The 18,760-nt window shown below is 51.2% G+C and overlaps 1 protein-coding gene across 1 annotated transcript in view; it reads left to right on the top strand.

Annotated features, from left to right (window-relative positions):
* Positions 1 to 1,206: 1,206 nt before the first annotated feature.
* The window catches only part of STK32B (serine/threonine kinase 32B), a 121,702-nt gene continuing 104,148 nt past the window's right edge, over positions 1,207 to 18,760 (top strand). Inside the window, exon 1 of the mRNA XM_036227493.1 lies at positions 1,207 to 1,421. Coding sequence (XP_036083386.1) covers positions 1,370 to 1,421 — 52 coding nt within the window. The 5' untranslated portion in view covers positions 1,207 to 1,369. The remainder of the gene's footprint in view (positions 1,422 to 18,760) is intronic.

Below are 18,760 nucleotides of genomic sequence, written 5' to 3'. Positions count from 1 at the left end.
AAAAGGACCGCGGCTTTCTACCGAAGCATTGACAGCTGCTCCAGGCGACCAGCAGATGGCAGGATGTGGCCGGAGATTCGGCAGCCGGGAGGGCGGGGCGGGCCGCTCTACCTCGCGCTACGCGTGCGTCCCTCAGGGAGCGCCCGGCGAGGGTCCGCGCTCGCCCAGCCGGCTCCACAAGCCTCGGGCGCACACCCATTGCACCCCAGTCTTTAGCGCCCGCGTCCCTGGCGCGTGTTCTTCCCCCAGCCTGGGCTCCCCAACTTCATCGCCAGAGGCCCTCGGACCCAGATGAGAACCTCCCCTTAATCAGACCTAGGCCCCCTTTGGCCTCAGTTTACCCATGTACAATAAAGGAGTCAGATTTGGCCCTAAAAGGTCTAGACCCTACTTTAATTCATCAAACACTTAGAAAAACAGAGAGAGGAAAAGTGTCTCTGGAGAATCGGTCTCAGCAGAATAAGGCCCAGTGGGGCGGCCTGGGGGCTCCCCTGGCAGCCAAGACCGATAACTACCGACCAAGAGCTCCCTTCCCTCTGAACCTGAGTCAGCCCGACTCTGAAATGGGGAGCAATGATTTTTCTAACCGTTGGGGTGTCCAGAGGGGACGCGGGGTGATGGTGGTAAGGCGCTTAGTGGGGGCGAGGTGGGGGGCGAGGCACAGAGAAGGTGTCTTACTGCCCGGAGGGAGCGCTCAAGGCCGGGATCACGACTCCCTGGGGCTGGCCCTGAGCTCAGCTCCGGTGGGTGCAGCGGGGAGGCTTTGGCCCGTGCCCGCTTCTCCAGGCAGCCCCCCGGGATTGAGCTCGCCGGTGGCATTTGCCGCGCTCCTTCTCCAGGCCGCCCCCGGGCTGATCTCGTTCGCAGTGACCCTCTTCCGGGCAGCCCCCGGGATTGAGCTAGCCGGTGGCGTTTCCTGCGCTCCTCCTCCAGGCAGCACCCCGGGATTGCGCTCGCCCGCCGCGCCCCCTCCGAGCAGCCCGCGCGCGTTGCCTCCTCCCGTTCCTGCTCCGCCTGCGCCGCCTCGTGTCTCCCGCCCGCTGCAGCTGGCGGGGAGCGCGCTCCGTGGTCCCGGCGCAGGGAGGGAGCCCCAGCTTCTCCGGAGGGCGCGGCGGACGAAGGAGCGCAACGCGGGGGGCGCTCGGGAGGAGGGGGAGCGGCGGCGAGCCCAGCCTCCGGGACACAGCGAGGAGGGGGCGCGGCGGGCGCGGTCCCCGCCCCTGCGCGGTGCTCGGCCCCCAAAGGCTCCGCGCGCGGCTGCAGCCGGGGCTGGACCCGCGCCCCGCACCCCGCGCCCTGCGCCCCTCAGCGCGCCCAGCACCCCGCCGCACCCGCGCCGCCGGGCATGTAGCAGCGGCCCGCGGAGAATATGGGCGGGAACCACTCGCACAAGCCCGCCGCGATTGACGAGAACGAGGAAGGTAAGTGGCGAGGGGCACCGGCCTGGCCCCTCCCTGCGTCACCAGTGAGCCCGGGCCGGGCGCGGGGCTTCCATCCGCGCAAGTCCGCGTGTCCAGGCCCCTGAGGGAGTGGCCCGGGCCGAGGGCGGGGCCCGAGCGGGGTGGGGGCTGGAACCCCGAGCTTCCCTGGGGCAGGGAGGCAGGAGTGGCCTTCGGAGGCGAGCCCGGCCGTTGCTCCCGCGTCCTGGGCAGCCGGGCCCCCTGCAGAGCCGGAGGCTGGCGCGCGCGTGTGTGCGCGTGTGTCCACGACGCGTGTGCCCCGTGCACAGCGGCTTCCACGCCACCCGCCTCGTCTGCCCAAGCGCCGCGGAGGGAAACTTTTCTCAGTTAAACTCCGTGGCCCCGGGGAGGCATCCTGCTGGCGGGGTACCTTGCAGGGTGCCCCACCTCCCATCAGCTCCAGGTTTGGGGTCTGTGGGGACCGAGGCGCTGGAGCTCGGTGTCTGAAACAATAGACCCCGGTTTCAACGCTGTGTGTCCATGGGCAACGTGCTCAACCTCTCTGAGACCTTTGTTTCCTCCCCTGGGACGTGAGAACTAGGATCCCACCTGCTACTCAGCGTAGCCGCTGGTAACCGGGCGCCTTGGGGATTAATCAGTTTTGGAGCTCTCGCCTGTTCTTGTCATCTGCTGACTCTGCCTCTGAAAGCTCGGGCCTTCCCCAATGGGCTCCGCGTGCTCCGGGCGAGCGAGAGCAGAGGCTCCTGCGCCCACACGGGGTGCCAGGCCCCGCCCTAGCTTTCTCCATTCCCACTCGGCCTCACCGCCACCCCTGGAGCTAGGTACTTTTCTCACTCCAATTTGTAGTTGAAGAAAGGGCTGTGTCCTAGTCACGGCTGAAAACGGGGAGCGTTGGCTTTGAGGATGGATGGGGTAACGGTGTGTGCTTCTCATCGCCACCACAGGCATGGCCTTGTGTGCCCAGATTGTGGTTTCTAGAACTACCAGGGCTGTGGGGTGATCGTCAGGTGTTTGCTGGGACAGCTTCTTTCAGAAGGATGCTGATATACAGTCAACGGAAGTGAGTCAGGTCGGCTTGGTCCTTTCTTAGAAGAATTTCCAGTCTAGTGCACTGAATAATCAGTGGCCATCCATGAAGATGAGGCAGTGAGTGGGGGCCAGGCCGGGCTTCTGGATCGAAGGAGGCCCAGGCCCTTCCTGGTTCTTTAGTCTGGGACACAGGCAGATGGGTGAGCCAGGTGGGCAGGGACATGGTGGAGGCTCGTGCGTGTCCCAGGAAGAATTTGCACACCAAGTAGCGAAGTCTTCCTCAGTTAAGTTCACACCGACCCTGAACTTGTCGTGGAAATCAGTGCTCTAGACACTGATATCAGTATTTGAAGGTCTGCTCTGCTATGGAGCAGCCGGCTAGGAGTGGATATGGGACAAGCTTGTCCCCTTTCGAGCACTTTTGTCCTTCGAGATGACATTCAGAGCTGTTCAGATCCTCTGAGAAGACACTCTCATTAACAGACGGAGAGGATGACTCAGGCCAAAAACTTTCTGTCCTCGACGTCAAAGTTTTCCCATCAGTTTTTGGGGAAGAATCTGTATTGCTCTGTTCAGGCTACCGTAACAAGATACCACAGACACTTAGCAGAATTTGTTGTTGGTGGTAGTAGATGAACAGCAGAAGTTTATTTTCTCACTGTTCTGGAGGCCAGAAGCCCAAGATCAAGGTGCCAGCAAGGCTGGTTTCTGGTGAGGCCTCTCTCCCTAGTTTGCGGATGGCCACCTTCTCACTGTGTTTTCGCACGGCCCTTTCTCCGTAAGCTGGAGGAGACAGACAGATTTCTGGTGTCTCTTCTCCCTCGTCTTATAAGGACACCAGCCCTTACAGACTCAGGCCCATGCTTATAACCTCACTCAACATTAATTTACCTCTTTAAAGCCCTATTTCCGAACGCAGTTCCGTTGCTGGTCAGAGCTTCAGTGCAGGAAGTTTGGGAGGATACAGTTCAGTCCATAATAGGATCCCCTAATGAAAGCCATGGACTCCCCTTCTCAGAAGAAAGCACCAACTTGTACATCATCCCCAAGTTTAGGGGTTCATGGTTCTAGCCTGGGTCAAAGGTCATGCTTTACGCAATTCTCTTAGCATCTCTCTCTTGATTTGTAGAGGAGATTCGCCTCCCTTAAATTTATTTACAACCATCTCTATCCTTTATCCCAGAAAACGTGCTTTAAAATATTTATTGGCGGAATAGTTACAGCCGGCATTGCCGACCTCTTGATTTTCCTGCTGTCGGTCCTCATTCTAAAAGGGGATCGGGCCCAAGGTCAGCTGCCTGGTTGGGGCTTGTTGAAATACAAGGTCAGGACTCTCCTCCTGCGCCGGCTTCCAGCCCAGTGGAACATTAACTTGCTTGGTTTTGCCAGCAAATTTCTCAATTATTCACCTGTGCAAGTAAAACACTATTATTTGCCACCGGTCGATTTATATATTTAATAGGCATTTACCCATCATCTTTTCCACACCCGCCTCTGTGCTGGGCACTGAGAATATGGAGACGAAGAAGGCAAAGTCTTAAGTCCTAGCTCTCAGGAAGCTGCCAGGACAAGGCAGTGAGCTTGGGGGACTGTGTGAGCCTGGAGGAGGGTCCCTAACCCTGGAGCAGGGAAGAGGGGCGGGAGAAGACCTCCTCTTGGTCAGAGTTGGTAGAGGTGGGAAGGGTGTTTCAGAAGGAGGGAACAGAAAGTACAAAGGCAGAGGTAAAGAGTCGTGGTGGCTCTCTGGGGAAGCTGTGGGAGGTGGAGTAGTCCTGCGGTGTGGAGGGTGAGGCTGGAAGGTGCAGGGATGAAACCCGAGTACCTGGCCAGCTTGACAGGGCCCAGCGGCCATGCGTTTGGACTTGATCGTATAGGCCATTCTGGAGTCACGGAAGGATTTCAGGCAGGAGAGGGACGTGGTCCAGTGGACGAACATGCTGTCCCAAAGCCGTCATCCGGTTGTTTAAGATGCAGACACCTACCCGACCAGACTAGTCTTGTGTGTAAGTAATGTAGTGCTAAACCACAGCCGAGAATTTGTCATCGCGTAATCGCACCGTGAGGCAAAAGTTTAACCCGCATCCGAATCGTATTAACAAGTGTAACTTCCCGATGCGTGGGCACCTTTTCATACCTAATTGGGAATTGTTTTTATGACTCAGATGGGGTGGTTTCAGCATCTGAATTTTACTAGACAGGTAACTGAGGACCACAGCAAAATCGCCCCCTCGGGTGCCACGGCCCATGTGTGGATGAGCTGGGACGCCCAGCCAGGTCTGTGTAACTCAGAAGCTGGGACCTAACAGAATCTGGGCTGTCTCTGGAGGCCTATGGGACAGTCCGTCTCTCACAAATAGCTATGAGCACACACCATCAGGCGCCGATAAGGTCTCTTTATAGAAACATGGATAGGAAGATAAAAACAATACATTCCGACAACCCTTGATTGTTTGCAATGATCATCTCAGATACCAGCTTCCAAAAACATTTGTCCAGCAGTCATATGATACAGGGCCTGGGAAAGAAAACAAAGTCATCTAATGTTTCTGGTTCGCGTCGGAATTGCCTTTAAGTTGTTTTTCCCACTTTACGGTCCTTATCTACATCTAGACATTTTTATATGTGTACGCCTACCACAAATACAATGATTTCTGCTTTTACTCTGGGCATCACACTTTAAGTGGTTTGTGTTGCTACAATGTCTTCGAAATTAATATTTTAATGGGCTGTAATGTTCCATCAAATGGAGCTATCATAATTTACTTAAGTATTTTCTTATCGTTAGATATGTAGGTTGTTCCCAGTTTTCCATCTTTATGAACGGTTTGCTTCGAAATTTTATACATAGAGTATCTCTTTTTAAAATGAATTCCTTAAAATGGGGTGCAAGGAGAGTAATGGATCAAAGGGATTGAATATGTTTTAGACATGTTGTTAAATTATGTTTTTAAAGGGCTTTTAGGCAATGTTTTATCGGTTTATGGCCAGCACTCATGTTTGAGGGAATCGACTTAACAACCTCATAACCAGCTACAGCTAGTCTCTCTCTCTCCCCGCCCCTATCTATCTATCTATCTATCTATCTATCTATCTATCTATCAATCATCTGTTTATGTGAGGCAACCCTTGGTTGACTTCACAGATTGCAAGGACCTCGTCATCTTACAATCTCTTATTATTATTTTTTTATTTTTTAAGCACCTGGTCTTCCTAGGTGGTCCCCCATCCAAGTCCTAACCAGGCCTGACCCCGCTTAGTTTCCGAGATCAGACAGGATGGGGCTTGTTCAGGGCAGCATGGCTGTAGACTGGGTATTCTCATTTTAGAGTGTCATGAGTTACAGAGGTATTTAAAGCGAGTGTTATTTCTATATTATTATTGGGGCAGGTAACTTCACACGCAGCTGAGAACATGAAAGCATCTTCTTGGTCTAAACATACAACGAAAGTCTTTTTTTTTTTTTTTTTTTGGAAATTTTGAGAAACCTAAGGCAATTACAAAATCATTCCCTCAAGTTACAGCTGTGCTTTACCTGGAGACTGTCTTCCGAAGCCCGGGTGTCCGCGTCATTTGTGATTCACGAAGTGGCTGAAATAAATCTTCGTGCTCCAGGGCTGTCTCCCAACGTCGTCCCAGCATTTTGGAGCTTTAGGCAAGCCGCTCGTGTCACGCCCGGGGTTCACAGTTGTGCCAGTTGTGGCTTATGCATAAAGTGGAAACCAGAAATATTCCCGGAAAGCTCAGGGTTGCCCGGAATACGCGTGGCCCTTACGGAGGTAGAGTCTAGAGAGACTCCACGCGAGGGGCGTGGCTTACGGCGCGGTGTCCACACCTGTCTGAGGCGGGTGCATGTCTAACGCAGGGGTCTAGGGTGTAAACCTTGGCGTTTACAAACTGCCCCTCAATTGATAGGGCGTTTTGATTGGCCTTTTACGTGGGGATTAATGGTTCAGTAGAAGTAGAATGGCAGGATTCATCTGTACCTTTCAGTACTCGTAGAAAATAGTGCAGGTATAAAACATGCATCAGTCATCTCTGAAGTCGGACGCTGTTGTCTTGCATCAATTCTGAGGCATGTATTCTTCCGTGTTTCAGCATCTCTGGAATTGGGCTGTGGTTTATGACTGCCAGCCAAGGTGGCATTTGGGATGTCATTTTATTGTCTGCACGTGGTCACAATTGCTTATACTAACATGACACGTTATGAGTCTAAAAGAGCTCTCCCAAGTGGTGGGAAAGAGTCCTGTCCTCCATTAGCTGGCGGCGTCTCTCCTTAGTGGTGCATAAAATAGTGGTGCCTTTAATGGGAACGGCCTCCGCGATCGGATGGAATGCGGCGTGTCCAACTAGCCTCCCTCACTCGCGAATGACAAAACCAAGAAGTCCTTCGGAGGGACTTAGTTGGCTCTGGCCACTGCCGACCGCCCGCACCCCCACCATGCTGGTCCACGCCGCGGTCGCGCGTCCTGCCTGGATAACCACAGTCGCCCCCTTGACGGGTCGCCTTCCTTCTGTGCTTCCGCCTTCAGAGTCACCTCAGTGCCGCAGCCAGCGGTTCTGTTGAAATGGGAGTTGGGGTGTGTCCGTCCTCTGCTCAGCGCCCCGCCCCCCACTCCCCGCCCCCAGCAGCAAGTCCAAGTGTCCCCGTCGCCGTCGCAGAGAGGCCCACCAGGCCCTGCCCCACATCGCCCTCCTCTCTCTTAGTTATTGTCTGTCTTCCTCCACTTGGCGGGTCGCAAGCTCCTTAGAAGTAGGGACTTTTGTGAGTTTGTCTCCTTCTGAGGAGTTACACACCCCCTTAAAGGCAGGGGTGTGGTGTGACTTAGTCATGGCTGTTTCCACAAAGCCTGAAAGATCACCCGGAACACAGTAGGTGTTTGATGGATGAACAGATAAACGAATGAATGGAGGCCCCGATCCCAACAGCTTGGCTGGAACCAGCAGGTTCCCAAGTAAAACCCTCAGGACCCGTCCTCCTTGGATTCTCTGCTGTCCTCTGGGTGGCTTCAGACGGACATCCTCCTCCTGGGGTCTCTGCCTGCTGCAGGCTCACGGCCTCACGGCTCCGAGCACAGAAATGGGAGTGTTTTTTTTTTTTTTTTTTTCCTAGTCGTTGCAGAAAACTCCCCAGGTTTCTGTGCATGGATCTATTCTATTCATTTTCATGTCTGTATAATTTTCCACTTTCCATGCGACTGTACTGTAATTATCCTTTCTTCTGCCGGTGGACATTCTAGTCTTCAGCTAGTGTGAACAATGACGCTGTGAATTTTGTGTATGTGTCGGATATACACCGATAGGAGAACTGCCGGGTCACAGAGGATGCGCACGAGCAAGTTCATAGGACACAGAGTGGCAAATGTACAAACGTTCCCGCTGACCCGCATCAGCTCTGTTCTAAGGAAAGGCGATGAAATCCACAAAAACCAGCCATGTACCTCATTTAAAATTTTCCAGTATGTGATGTTATATAGATAAAAATAAATAGGTGAACTAAACAATACACTTAACCCAATATACGTAAAATAATATGGTTTCAGTGCATAAACGATATCAAAATTATTAAGATCTCTCCTTGTATTCACACTTAGCCTTTGAAACGGGGTGTGTATTTTCCACTTACAGGATGTCTGAATCTGGACTAGCTACATTCAGAGTGCTCTAGAGGCACGTGTGGCTAGCCGGTCCCACGTGGGGCAGCATACCTTTACGTCCTTACCAACATTTAGTAGTACCAACTTTTTCCCATTTGCCAATTGAGTGAGCCTAAAATGGTATTTCTGTGTTGCTTTAAAATGCATTTCCTCACTAATGAGCTTGAGGTCTCTTCATGAATTTAGTTCCCACTTTCGTGAAGTGCCTGTTACAGCCTTGTTATTTTTTCTCCTGGAAGTCTGCCTTTTGGGATTGATTTGTAGAAGTTCTTCACATATTCTAGATAATTCTTCTCTGTCAGTTACATGCAAATGTTTTCTCCTGTTTCGTGATTTCACTTTTCAAACCCTTAACGATGTCTGTTGACATCGTAAATTTCTTCATTTTAATGTAGCCTTGTCAGACTTTCCTTGTGGTTTATTTTTTGTGCATGAAGAAAAAGCCGAGGCCATAAAGACAGTCTTCTGTTTTTATGCTAAAGGATCGAAGGTTCTGTCACCCATATGTATGCTTGTTAATTTCTCGAGGCTATATTTTCTTTAGCTCCCATAACCTTCCATCTTCTGGTTTCTCCCGGCTTCTCTGGCTTTTCCTTCTCAGTCTCCTTTGCAAAGTCGGCCTCTTCTCCCTTGCAAAAAATCCTGGAGTTGCCAAGACTGACCCTTGGACCCCTTCCTCAGCTCTCTGCACTGTCTCCCCAGGCGATCTCGTCAACCCCACCTGTTCAGTCAGCCTCTGTCAGTCGGGAAGTAGTCAGGAGAATGAAGCCACACCAGGTTTCAAAGAGGCAAAATATAATACAAAGAGCTGTCACCTAGTCTGAAGGTCAGCTACGAAAAGGAGTCAGAGGGGACTCTGGGAGAGGCAGAAGCAACGACTCCAGCAAAACAGCTGCTCCCTCCAGGGCTGAGGCTGAGTGAACAAGGAGAGAATTCAGAAACCTAGAAGAGGCCCCTCTCCACTGAGGCCGTGTCCCCCATCTCCTCAGAGAGATGTCGGAGGATCAGGAAGTCGTCTGGGTGGCAGAGAAGCCCGCCAGAGGTGGGGGCTGCAGCTCGTCCACGAGGGCCTCCGAGGCCAGGGCTACCAGCCTCCTCGCCCACCAAGCGACTGGCTGCCGGGCGGGAAAACAGCGCTCCGGAAGAAGGAATGGAAGTCCCTTTGTCTCACCCCGGGCCGGCAGAGTCCCTCCTGCGCCCTGTATTCGCGGCGCCTCACATGCAGCTGGCTGGACGTGGAGAACTGTCCGCGGGGCCTGCTCCAGGGTTACGGAGCAGCGGAATGGGAGCCGGGAGGTGAGACGTTCATAACGGGGCGTGTTCCTATGTGACAATGACGCGGTCACTCATTTCTGTAATTCACGTTTCTCCTCGGTGTTCCCATGTGTAATTCCACTTGGATGTCTCAAAGGAGTCAGTGCCTCAAGGTCAAAGCGACCTCACCCAAATGCACGTTCTTCCACAAGTTCCCAGCGTAGTGTCTGGTGCATTATCTATCCAGTGGCAGAAGCCAAAACACCTCTTTCACCCCCATAAGTCCAGTCAGGCACCCGGCTGCATTGATTTTACCCCGAAATGCTTTTGAGATTTGCCCCTGTCTATCCAGCCACCGTGACCTCCATTCCAAGGTCACCCCTCATTGGGAGCCCCACGCTGCCTCCAAACGGTCTCCCCTTCTCTCTCTTGCCATTTTAGCGTCTCCTCCATCCAAAGACCAGAATTATAGCTTCCAATCACAAATACGATCAAGCCGGTCCCCAGCTCCACGCGCTTTCACGGCTTCCGTCGCTGTGCGGCGGAGATTAGGGGCAGCAGGATGGCCTCCAGGGCGTGGGTGGTCTGCAGCCTGCCGCCTCGGCCGTCTCGTCTCATCTCGCGTTCAGGTCCCCCGCACGAGTTAAACTACTCAGGGCGCTCAAGTTCTTAGCCCACGGTGGGACAGACCCCTCCCTCGCAGCCTCAGAAGGAAGCCACCCTGCCGACACCTCCGTCGGGGACTTCCAGCCTCCAGACCTGCGAGAGGGTGACTGTGTTTTAAGCCCCCCAGGTTGTGGTGCTTTGTCGTGGGGGCCCCAGGACATGAACCCACCTCGTTCTGCCATTATGTAGTAACTTCGGTGTGACTTCTCAGGGGATGCCCCGAGCCAGGGCTGGGAAGAGCTTCCAGAAGAGGCCATTTCTGAGACGAGTCATGAGGCAGGAGCGAGTGGCACTGAGGGGAGGCGGTGCTGGGAAGAAGGGCTGGGGAGGCCCTTGAGGCGATGGGCGGAGCTTGTGCAGGGCAGTGGGAGGAGCTAGAACAGGGAGATGAGCTTGTTCATGGTGGTGGGAGGAGCTTGCACAGGGCAGTGGGAGGAGCTAGTGCAGGTAGATAGGAGGAGCTTGTGCAGGGTGATGAGAGGCGCTTGTGCAGGGCGGTGGGAGGAGCTTGTGCAGGGGCGGAGTACCCCAGAGTTAATACAGAGATGGTTTGGTGAGGAAACGGGTCTGCAGAGTTCAGCCAGAGCCAGGCATAAAGAGCCTGGAATGTTATGTGACGTGTCTCAGTGGGCTCTGGCGGCTAGGACTACTTACTATAGGCGATGACCTTGAACAGCTGACATTTATTTCATACAGTTCTGGAGGCTGGGAGTCCAAGATCAAGGTGCTGCTGAGCGCTGTCTTCTCTTTTTCAGGCAGCTGTCGTCTTAAATCTTCACATGGTGAAGTGGGCAAGCGCTACCTCTTCCCGTAAGGACGCTAACCCCCTTGTGGGGGTCCCACCCTCATGACTGTCGCCAATACTAATCACTGCCTAAGGCTCCACCTCCAAATACTGTCCCGTTGGGGTTAGGGTGCCAGCATGTGAATTTTGGGGGGACACAAATATGCATGCGTCCATAACTAAGGAATTTGATATTTACTCTCATCCACAGCACTGGCTATATAATTTGTGTAACATTAAAGGTACTAAAATATAAAGCTTTTCCCTTTCTTTTATGGTCTCTCTTTGTCCCTTGGCTAGTCACGGTGTTCTTTAATTTGCTATTTAACAGTAAACACAATTTAAAATTATAAATTATTAGCAAGACTTTTACCCTTCATCTCCATCCCGCCGTGCCAATTTTAAATGCAAACACAGGAGCATTTAACTCACGGGTGCAGTCGCCGAAATCACACGATTCATATTTCAAAAGACACGCGTGCACGTGTGATTCGTGCTTAACCAGAACGGCGGAAACGCAGCACAGAAATGACTCAGCCGTGTTCATTTCGCGGATTGATTGAGACGCGCGCATTCTACCAACCCGCTCCCGCCGCAGCTTGCCGGTGAGTGAGGACCAGCAGCCGTGCGCCAGCCCGCCGTTTGCGGCCTGAGTCTCGTCTCAGCCTCAGGGGTTGGCCGGCGCCCGCGAGGAGCAGCGGAAGGCAGGCCTTGTGTGTCAGGGTCCCTCGGAACCCCAAGCTGGCTCCGGTCGGAACAGGTGCCGAGTCTCTTAGGGCTGTTAGTGCCCTGCTCACTCAGGTGCGGACACAACACACTTGCCTGGGCCCCGCCGAGCTCCGCACTCGGTGGTTTGGCCAGAATTCTGTGCTTGGGCAGCGTGCCAAACGCCGTGGAGGCAGCGCGCTCCATCGTCCGGCACCAAGCAACATTTGAAAGATGAAAGACACCAAGCCCAGGTGTTAAACCAGGTGCTGGGCCCTTCAGAACGTGGGGCTTTGCTCTTGGCACAGGACGCAAGCCTGTGATGCTGGCTCTGTTGGCGGATGAGGAGGTCCTAGAGATTTTCACCCCGGGAGTGAGGTGAGGAGGTTTTGTTTTTAGAACGGTTGTGCTAGCTGCAGACTGAAGGATGGATGGGAACAGGGAGAAACGGGTGGCTAAGGAGAGATTAAAAATTCACAAGGAAGGGAGATGCGTCGTAAGTGTTCATAACTGGATATGTTTGCATATATGTAGACAGTTAATTTTGTCACTATATGTTGATGTATGGGTGAACGCAAATACCCCTACAGATGCTTTTCAAATCCTCTAGCCCCTCATTTCTATAGAAAATGCCACGTATAGGCAGTGTAGCTGACCAATTCAACAAAATCAGGGTGCAGCAGAATTTTCTGCAGTTCACTTAAGTGGTATAAGACATTTTATAAATTTCATTTAAAATGTAATTATTTGTAAGCACACTCTTTAAACAATATCAGAAAATCGCTGTGTGTCATATTTAATAAGTTCCAATACAGTTCCTTAACCCTCCTCTCCAGAGAATAATTACTCCATCAATCTTCCAGGAGAATCAAAGGGAACTTAGTAGAACACACCTTTTCATGTGTTAACCAGAATTATGCTTGCTTTGGATTTGCATTTGAAAGTTCTATTGCATTGCCGTTTTATTTCTTCCAGGCAATAACAAATGTTTCTGATCTTTCTGAGGGATCGTGGTCTTAAACTAAGGTTATAAATTTTTCAGAGCTCCCATTTACCAATCTCTTTCATTTCTGTGGTGTGATGGATAGGGAGAGAAACAAACCTATAATTTACGATTATTTGTCTTTCTTAGCCAGCAAATTAGACGTAAGGCCAGGCCCTGGTATGCAGGTTTGCAGTTTGGTTTATAAAGCTTATTCCTCTGACTTGCTCCTGTGGGAGAGGCACTCACTGCCCATCTTTCTGGATGTATCTGTCTGTTTGTCAGTAATGAGAACATCACGTTCGATTTTGATAGAGATTTCTGGCCGAGGCCTACGAGGCAGAGGTCCTTAAATGCGATGTTGGTTTGGGATGGGATGAAAGTCATAGCTATTTAAAATAGTACAGGCTGTATAGACAGGCTGACGACATCTTCATTTTTTTCAAGGCTCAACCTGTGCCCCACAGACTCCAGTTTCAATTGCCAACCCGAAGTTTTCACGTGGGTATCTGGTGCGAACCTAACTCTTAATGCTCCTCAATTGAACTCTCGCTTTTCTGACTCATCCCCAGATCTGTTCCGTCCTATCTTCCTAAAACAGCAAATCACAATTCCATTCTTCCTTTTGCACAGGCCAAGGCCAGTATTTTTCCATTCCTCTCTCTCTCCCTCCCTCTCTTTGAGCACTCCAATAACCACTTGATAGAATCCACAGATTATCGAGGACTCTGTTAACTTTTTTCCTATGTGTGTGTTAAATATATTTCCTTGCTTTGCTTCATTTGGATATTTTTCTATTGATCTGTCTTCAAGGTCGCAGACTCCTTTTCTGCATGGTCCAATCTGCGCTTTCTAATAGATGAATTTTGAAGTTTAAGGTGTATTTTTCGGTTCTAGGATCTTTATTTGCTTTTTCAGATATTCTGTGTCTCTCCTGAAATTCCTCATGTATTTTTCCATGAGCTTCATTTTTCCTATAAATTCTTTAACAGTTCTGCTAATTTCAGCATTTTAATCGTGTTGTGTGTGTTTCTATAGACACTGTTTTCTAGGCCATGGGACACGTTTTCTTGTTCTTCACCTATCTGGTAATTTTCTTTGTGTGCTAGACATTGTAGATGGTACGTTGCAGAAAATGGTAGATGTAAAGCACTAACTCCACTCACGGCACATTACTACTTTAGAATTTTTCATGAATACGACATCATTTTATCCAATTAACTTTTCTCAGTATTGTATATTTTAGTTCTAGGATTTCTACTTGGTTACTTTTCTTCCTCTCAAGAGAGTGAATTTTGTCCCACTAGGAAAATAGAATACTGGACGTTCATTTTGATCTTTAAAGTCTTGATTTAAGGTTTAGGATGCGTATCTTTTGGTTTTGCTTTTTATTCTAGAGTATAGCCTTTGATTCTTGGACTCGGTACTTATTCTTACTGATTCAACTTGAACTCCAGTCTCTCTCCGTGTCTCCAACCCTGGGCGGCTGCCGAAATCACTGCTCCTCTTTCAGTTTTTTACCTGTTGTTCCACTGGACTCTTTGGAGTCTCCCTGACTCGTGACCACTTCAGAGTCAGCCAGGGACTCCAGGGGAATTTGTATGCACATTCTGGGGCATTAAAATGAATTGTGTCCTGTTGAGTTATTTCTTCAGTATAAATTCCAATAATGTGGTTCTTGAAATAGAATGTGAACATCTTTATAGCTTTGTAACTCGTAAGACATGGGTATCCCCAAATATTTGTCATAAGTTTTGTTACCACCTGCACAGTGTAAGTATAACAGTTCTACCAGACCTCCTCTCCAGAAAGTGTTAGCATTGCTGTATTTGTTTCTTAATTTAATAGCTTTGCAGTGAAAGTTGAGGGTTTCACTAATACCTATGGTATTGATTCCTGAGGAGGGTAAACCATTTTTTTTCATGTCTTTATTCACTATTTATATGTCTTCTGTAAGAATTGCCTTTTTGTTTGTTTGTCCTTTTTTATGTTGTATTTTTGATTGAAACATATATCTAGATAGGCTCTTAATTCATTTCAGCAATTAAACTCTTATGTCCAATTTTATTTCCTCTTCTTTTGAGCTTAGTTTATTATCGGATAAATTGAATGTTAACCAAATTCAGTTCTGGTGGATTGTTTTAAATTTTTTTATAGTTCATACAGGCTTATTACAGAAAAATTTAAAAATTTAGAAAACTTGAAAAACATCAATCGTCTTCATTTTGATGCATTTTCTAGTGTCTTCGTTCCAAGCATGTGGCACCCCACCCCCCTCACTCCTTTAGACTGCAAGTGCCATTTCATCTCACATTTCACTTAAAATGACACACAAGCACCTTCCTGTTCTATCAATACATATTCATTACCTGGCGCAAGGCAAGCCTCCGTGCAGCTACGTGCGAGTTCGCCTGATCGTACCTGTCCGCCTCGGCTGCCTAACATGGGGACGGGAATGAAGGGGGAGCGTTCATTCCTCGCCCGTGCCTCTGCGGCTCTGGAGCCCCGGCTGGAGACGTGGAGGCAGCGTGGGGGAGGCCCCCCCGGCGCTGGCCGGGGCGCGGGGAGACAAGCCCGAGCGCGTGCGCATGGGCCGTGCTCCTGCTCGCGTGGTGTCTGTTACCGTCTTCGGCTGAAGGAAGTCGCGGAGCCCCATGAAGCTGAAGTTCAGGGGCGGGGAGTACACGCTGCTGACGGGGACGCCTTGGCGGCCACGCGACGTCTAACGCGACGGTGAGAGAGCGAAGAACTGCGCCGAGAAGAACCCCGGCCGGCGAGAATGGGTAACAGCTATTGCGTCACTGCGTACTGTCCCATCCTGTGACTGCACTGTCAGTTTTGAACTTGTCTCCTATTTGGGGTATTTAGCTTATTCCTGTTTCTTTCTCCCTTCCTTCCTTCCTTCCTTCCTTCCTTCCTTCCTTCCTTCCTTCCTTCCTTCCTTCCTTCCTTCCTTTCTTTCTTTCTTTCTTTCTTTCTTTCTTTCTTTCGTCTTTCCTCCTCCTCCTCCTCCGGCTCCTCCTCCTCCTCCAATAAATGATGCCAAATTGACCATCTTTGTTTATATATTTTTCCACCTGCATTCGGGACTGTTTTCTCACGGTTGTAATTCTCTGGAGTGGACTTCCTGGGCCAAAGCATGGGGCATTTTTAATGTCTTCTGGGTTACAGTTTGTTACTCTGTATTGTTGACAAGCGTATTTCTCTACATTTTTTTTTCACTGACTAGTAAACACTGCATATTCACAAGGCTGATCTAGACAGACGTAATCTGCATTTTGCATCTTATCAGCTAATGCTGTGGAAAAATGTGCTAAGATGATGTTGAATTTCAAGCCGGTGAACTGTGTGCATGGTAATTACAGGTTGCAAGAGGGTAATCATGATCAACTCTGCATGTGTAAATCTTTGCCTTGGTGACAGAGGCTGTGGTTATGAGAGGAGGCGTTGATATCTTGGGGCCCTCGGACCTTTTTTTATTACTAAGTCTGGGTCAGAAGGGAAGTCTGTTTATTCCTTCATTTTAAATTTTACTGGTTGGTGATTTTTTTTTTATCTTGAATTGTCATGGGCGGGCCAGGTCGCCGGGGGAAGACGGGCAGGGAGGAGAGGGAAGGGTGCTCCTCTGCCGAGGCCTCTCTACCTGCAGCGATACCCTCGGGATGCCATCGACAGGCCGCTTTGTCAGGCTGGAGGACGGCTGCGTTTGCCATCTGCATCCCCGGATTGTCCCCTCCACTCGAGTGGGGGCCTCATCTGCCACGCTTCTCTCTGTGCGCTCAGCAGCCGGGGCGCCGCGTGGCGCTGTGCACGGGAGACCCACGTACCGTGTGTTGAAAGACTCAACGACCCTCCTGATGTTTGCGGCATTTAGTACGCTCGGCTCCACACGAGCTTGCCAGGGACGCGAGACCGTCACGGCGACCAGGCGCGGCCACGCGGACAGACACGCAGGATCCCGGCGAAAACGCCGATGGTGTCTCGGCGCCCCGTGGGGCTCCCTGCGGCGCGCGGGCGACGCCTTCCACGGCGCAGCCCTCTTTCCGAGTCCGTCCTGTCCCCCAGACTCACCGCAGCCACGGCGATGGCCTTGGCGCGTGCGCTGTTCCCAGCCGGCCGCGAGGGCCGGCACCACCCCCACCGAACTCAGACCTGCCTCAGCGTCCCCTCCGGTGCCCCTTGCGGCGGCCTCGCCCGCGTCAGAGCAGGCCCTCCACGGGCCGCCTGCCCAGGCCGACCTGCCGTTCAGCCCTCCTGGGCGCGCACCTCCCAGCCCTCCCTCCAAGACCTCTTCTCTCTCGTCTCCCCGAGGTTAAATGCTCAAAATGACCCCTTGCCGATGTGGCGGCCTAAGATATCTGGCGGTTCGGTACAACAACCCAAACTCCTGTGCAATCCTCAGCAAAGGGGTGGCTAGGAAGGCAGGAACTTGGATCCCCTTTCTAAAGCCAGGGCGTCTTAGGAGGAACCACGCCTTAAAAAAAAGAAAGGCCAAAACGAAACAAAAAGCCTCCCCCAAAACGAAAAAACCTGCCACGATTTGAAAAGTGGAGGCTAAAAATTCAACAGGCTTAAACGCAAGGCTACGGCCAAGTCGATGATGTGTGCGGTGAGCCCAGGACATGGCTGGCGGGAGGTCGTGGGGCTTCGGAATTCCGGGGCTCTGGCCTCTATGTCTGAATCTGTCCAACCTCCAGATTCTACCTGGCACCTCCCAGTGGCTTTCGTCCTCTCTGGCTTAAACGTCACCCCGGATGCCTCCCGTTGTCAGGTTCAGGGGGGCCGTTGGGATCTCGGGGAGCCGCCCTGCACTTCCCAGCTTCCCAAGTCAAGGTGGCGGCGTTTCGCGGCCTGACCTCAGCTTCGCCTCCAAACGCCCCTGATGCTTGGCAGGTCAGACTCACGCTGCTTTGGCAACGAGCGGCCAGCACGAGGGAGGCCGTATCACAGCGGAACAGTTATCACAGGGCTTAGTGTCTTTCATTTTACGCCACAGCAACCGGTGATATTAGAATAACTAGCTTCGTTAAAAATGACATTCTCCTCATGAAGTTAAGATAAAAATAGTGAAAGAGGCTTTAGTTAGAAGGAAAAAAATATCCTTATGGCCCAGGGATGACGGCTATGTTTCAATAATTCCTCGCCAAACATATTTCGTAGTGTTTTTTTACATTGTAGCCATACCATATTACATTTCGTGATGCTATTTTCTTTTAAAACATGTTTTAAACTCTTTAGCGGCTGCACAATATTTCATTGCGTGGGAGGATACGCAATAATATTTAACTAAATCTGTATTGTTGGATGTTTGGGCTCTTCCCAGTTTTTTATCTTCAGAAAGAGGGTATGTAAGCTGAGTGCACTTTTTGCTTTTTTCCGAGAATAGATCACTTGAAGGGAAATTAACAAGGTGGAATTTATGAACGTTGCTAAGAGTCTTGATTTTTATCCCCAAATTATTTTTCAGAAAATTTAAGCTGCTGCTGGACTTGCCACATCCTAGCCAGCAAAGAAAGTTATAATATTTTACATCTTTGCTAATTAAAAAGGAAAAAAAATAATTTTATTGTTTTAATAAGGGTTGTTATTGTTTAGTGAGTTGGAATATACTTACACACGATTTTATTAGCTCTATGTCTGAAACTGAACCCTCGATCTTCAGCCCTGATCAGCTCCTGCCTGCAGGTCATGGGTACCCTAGTCTTCCAGATGCTCAGGCCAAAACCGTGGGTGTCACCCTTGATGCGTCTGCTCCCCTGGCCCCCCTCATCCCTCACGCAGTTGGCCGCGAATCGTCCTGTGCTGCTGCCACAGCCCCCGCCCCCCTCCCCCCCCCCCGGCCCAAGCCAGGCCTCTCTTCCCTGAATCCTGGCAGCAGCCTCCTGGGTGTTTGCCCTGCAGTCAGGGACCCCTTTAAACGGGACTCGAATAACATCGCCCAGTGCGCAGAGCCCTCTGTCCTCATCAGGGCAGCCAGAAGAAAAGCCAGAGGTTCAAATTCTGCCAGACCCTCTGTGATCGGGTCCCTGACCACCTCGCTGACACCATCCTCTCCTTCCCCATCACTCTCTTGCTGGCCCCTGAATATCCCAAGGCCGCGCCTGCCTCAGGACCTTTGCTCTTACTGTCTGCTCCTGCCACTCTCCCCGCTTTCTTGCTGTTCCTTGGACACTCGGGCACGGCCTCGGGGCTACTGCACCTGCCGCTCGTCTGCTCGGAACGGTCGTCCCCGGACACCCGCCTGACCAGCTTCCTTGCCTCCTTA

The sequence above is a fragment of the Rousettus aegyptiacus genome, unplaced genomic scaffold (genome assembly GCF_014176215.1).
Source record: "Rousettus aegyptiacus isolate mRouAeg1 unplaced genomic scaffold, mRouAeg1.p scaffold_m13_p_10, whole genome shotgun sequence".
NCBI classification, from domain to species: Eukaryota; Metazoa; Chordata; class Mammalia; order Chiroptera; family Pteropodidae; genus Rousettus; species Rousettus aegyptiacus.
Note: the sequence above shows the minus strand (reverse complement) of the source record. Positions and strands in the feature narration are given on the sequence as shown.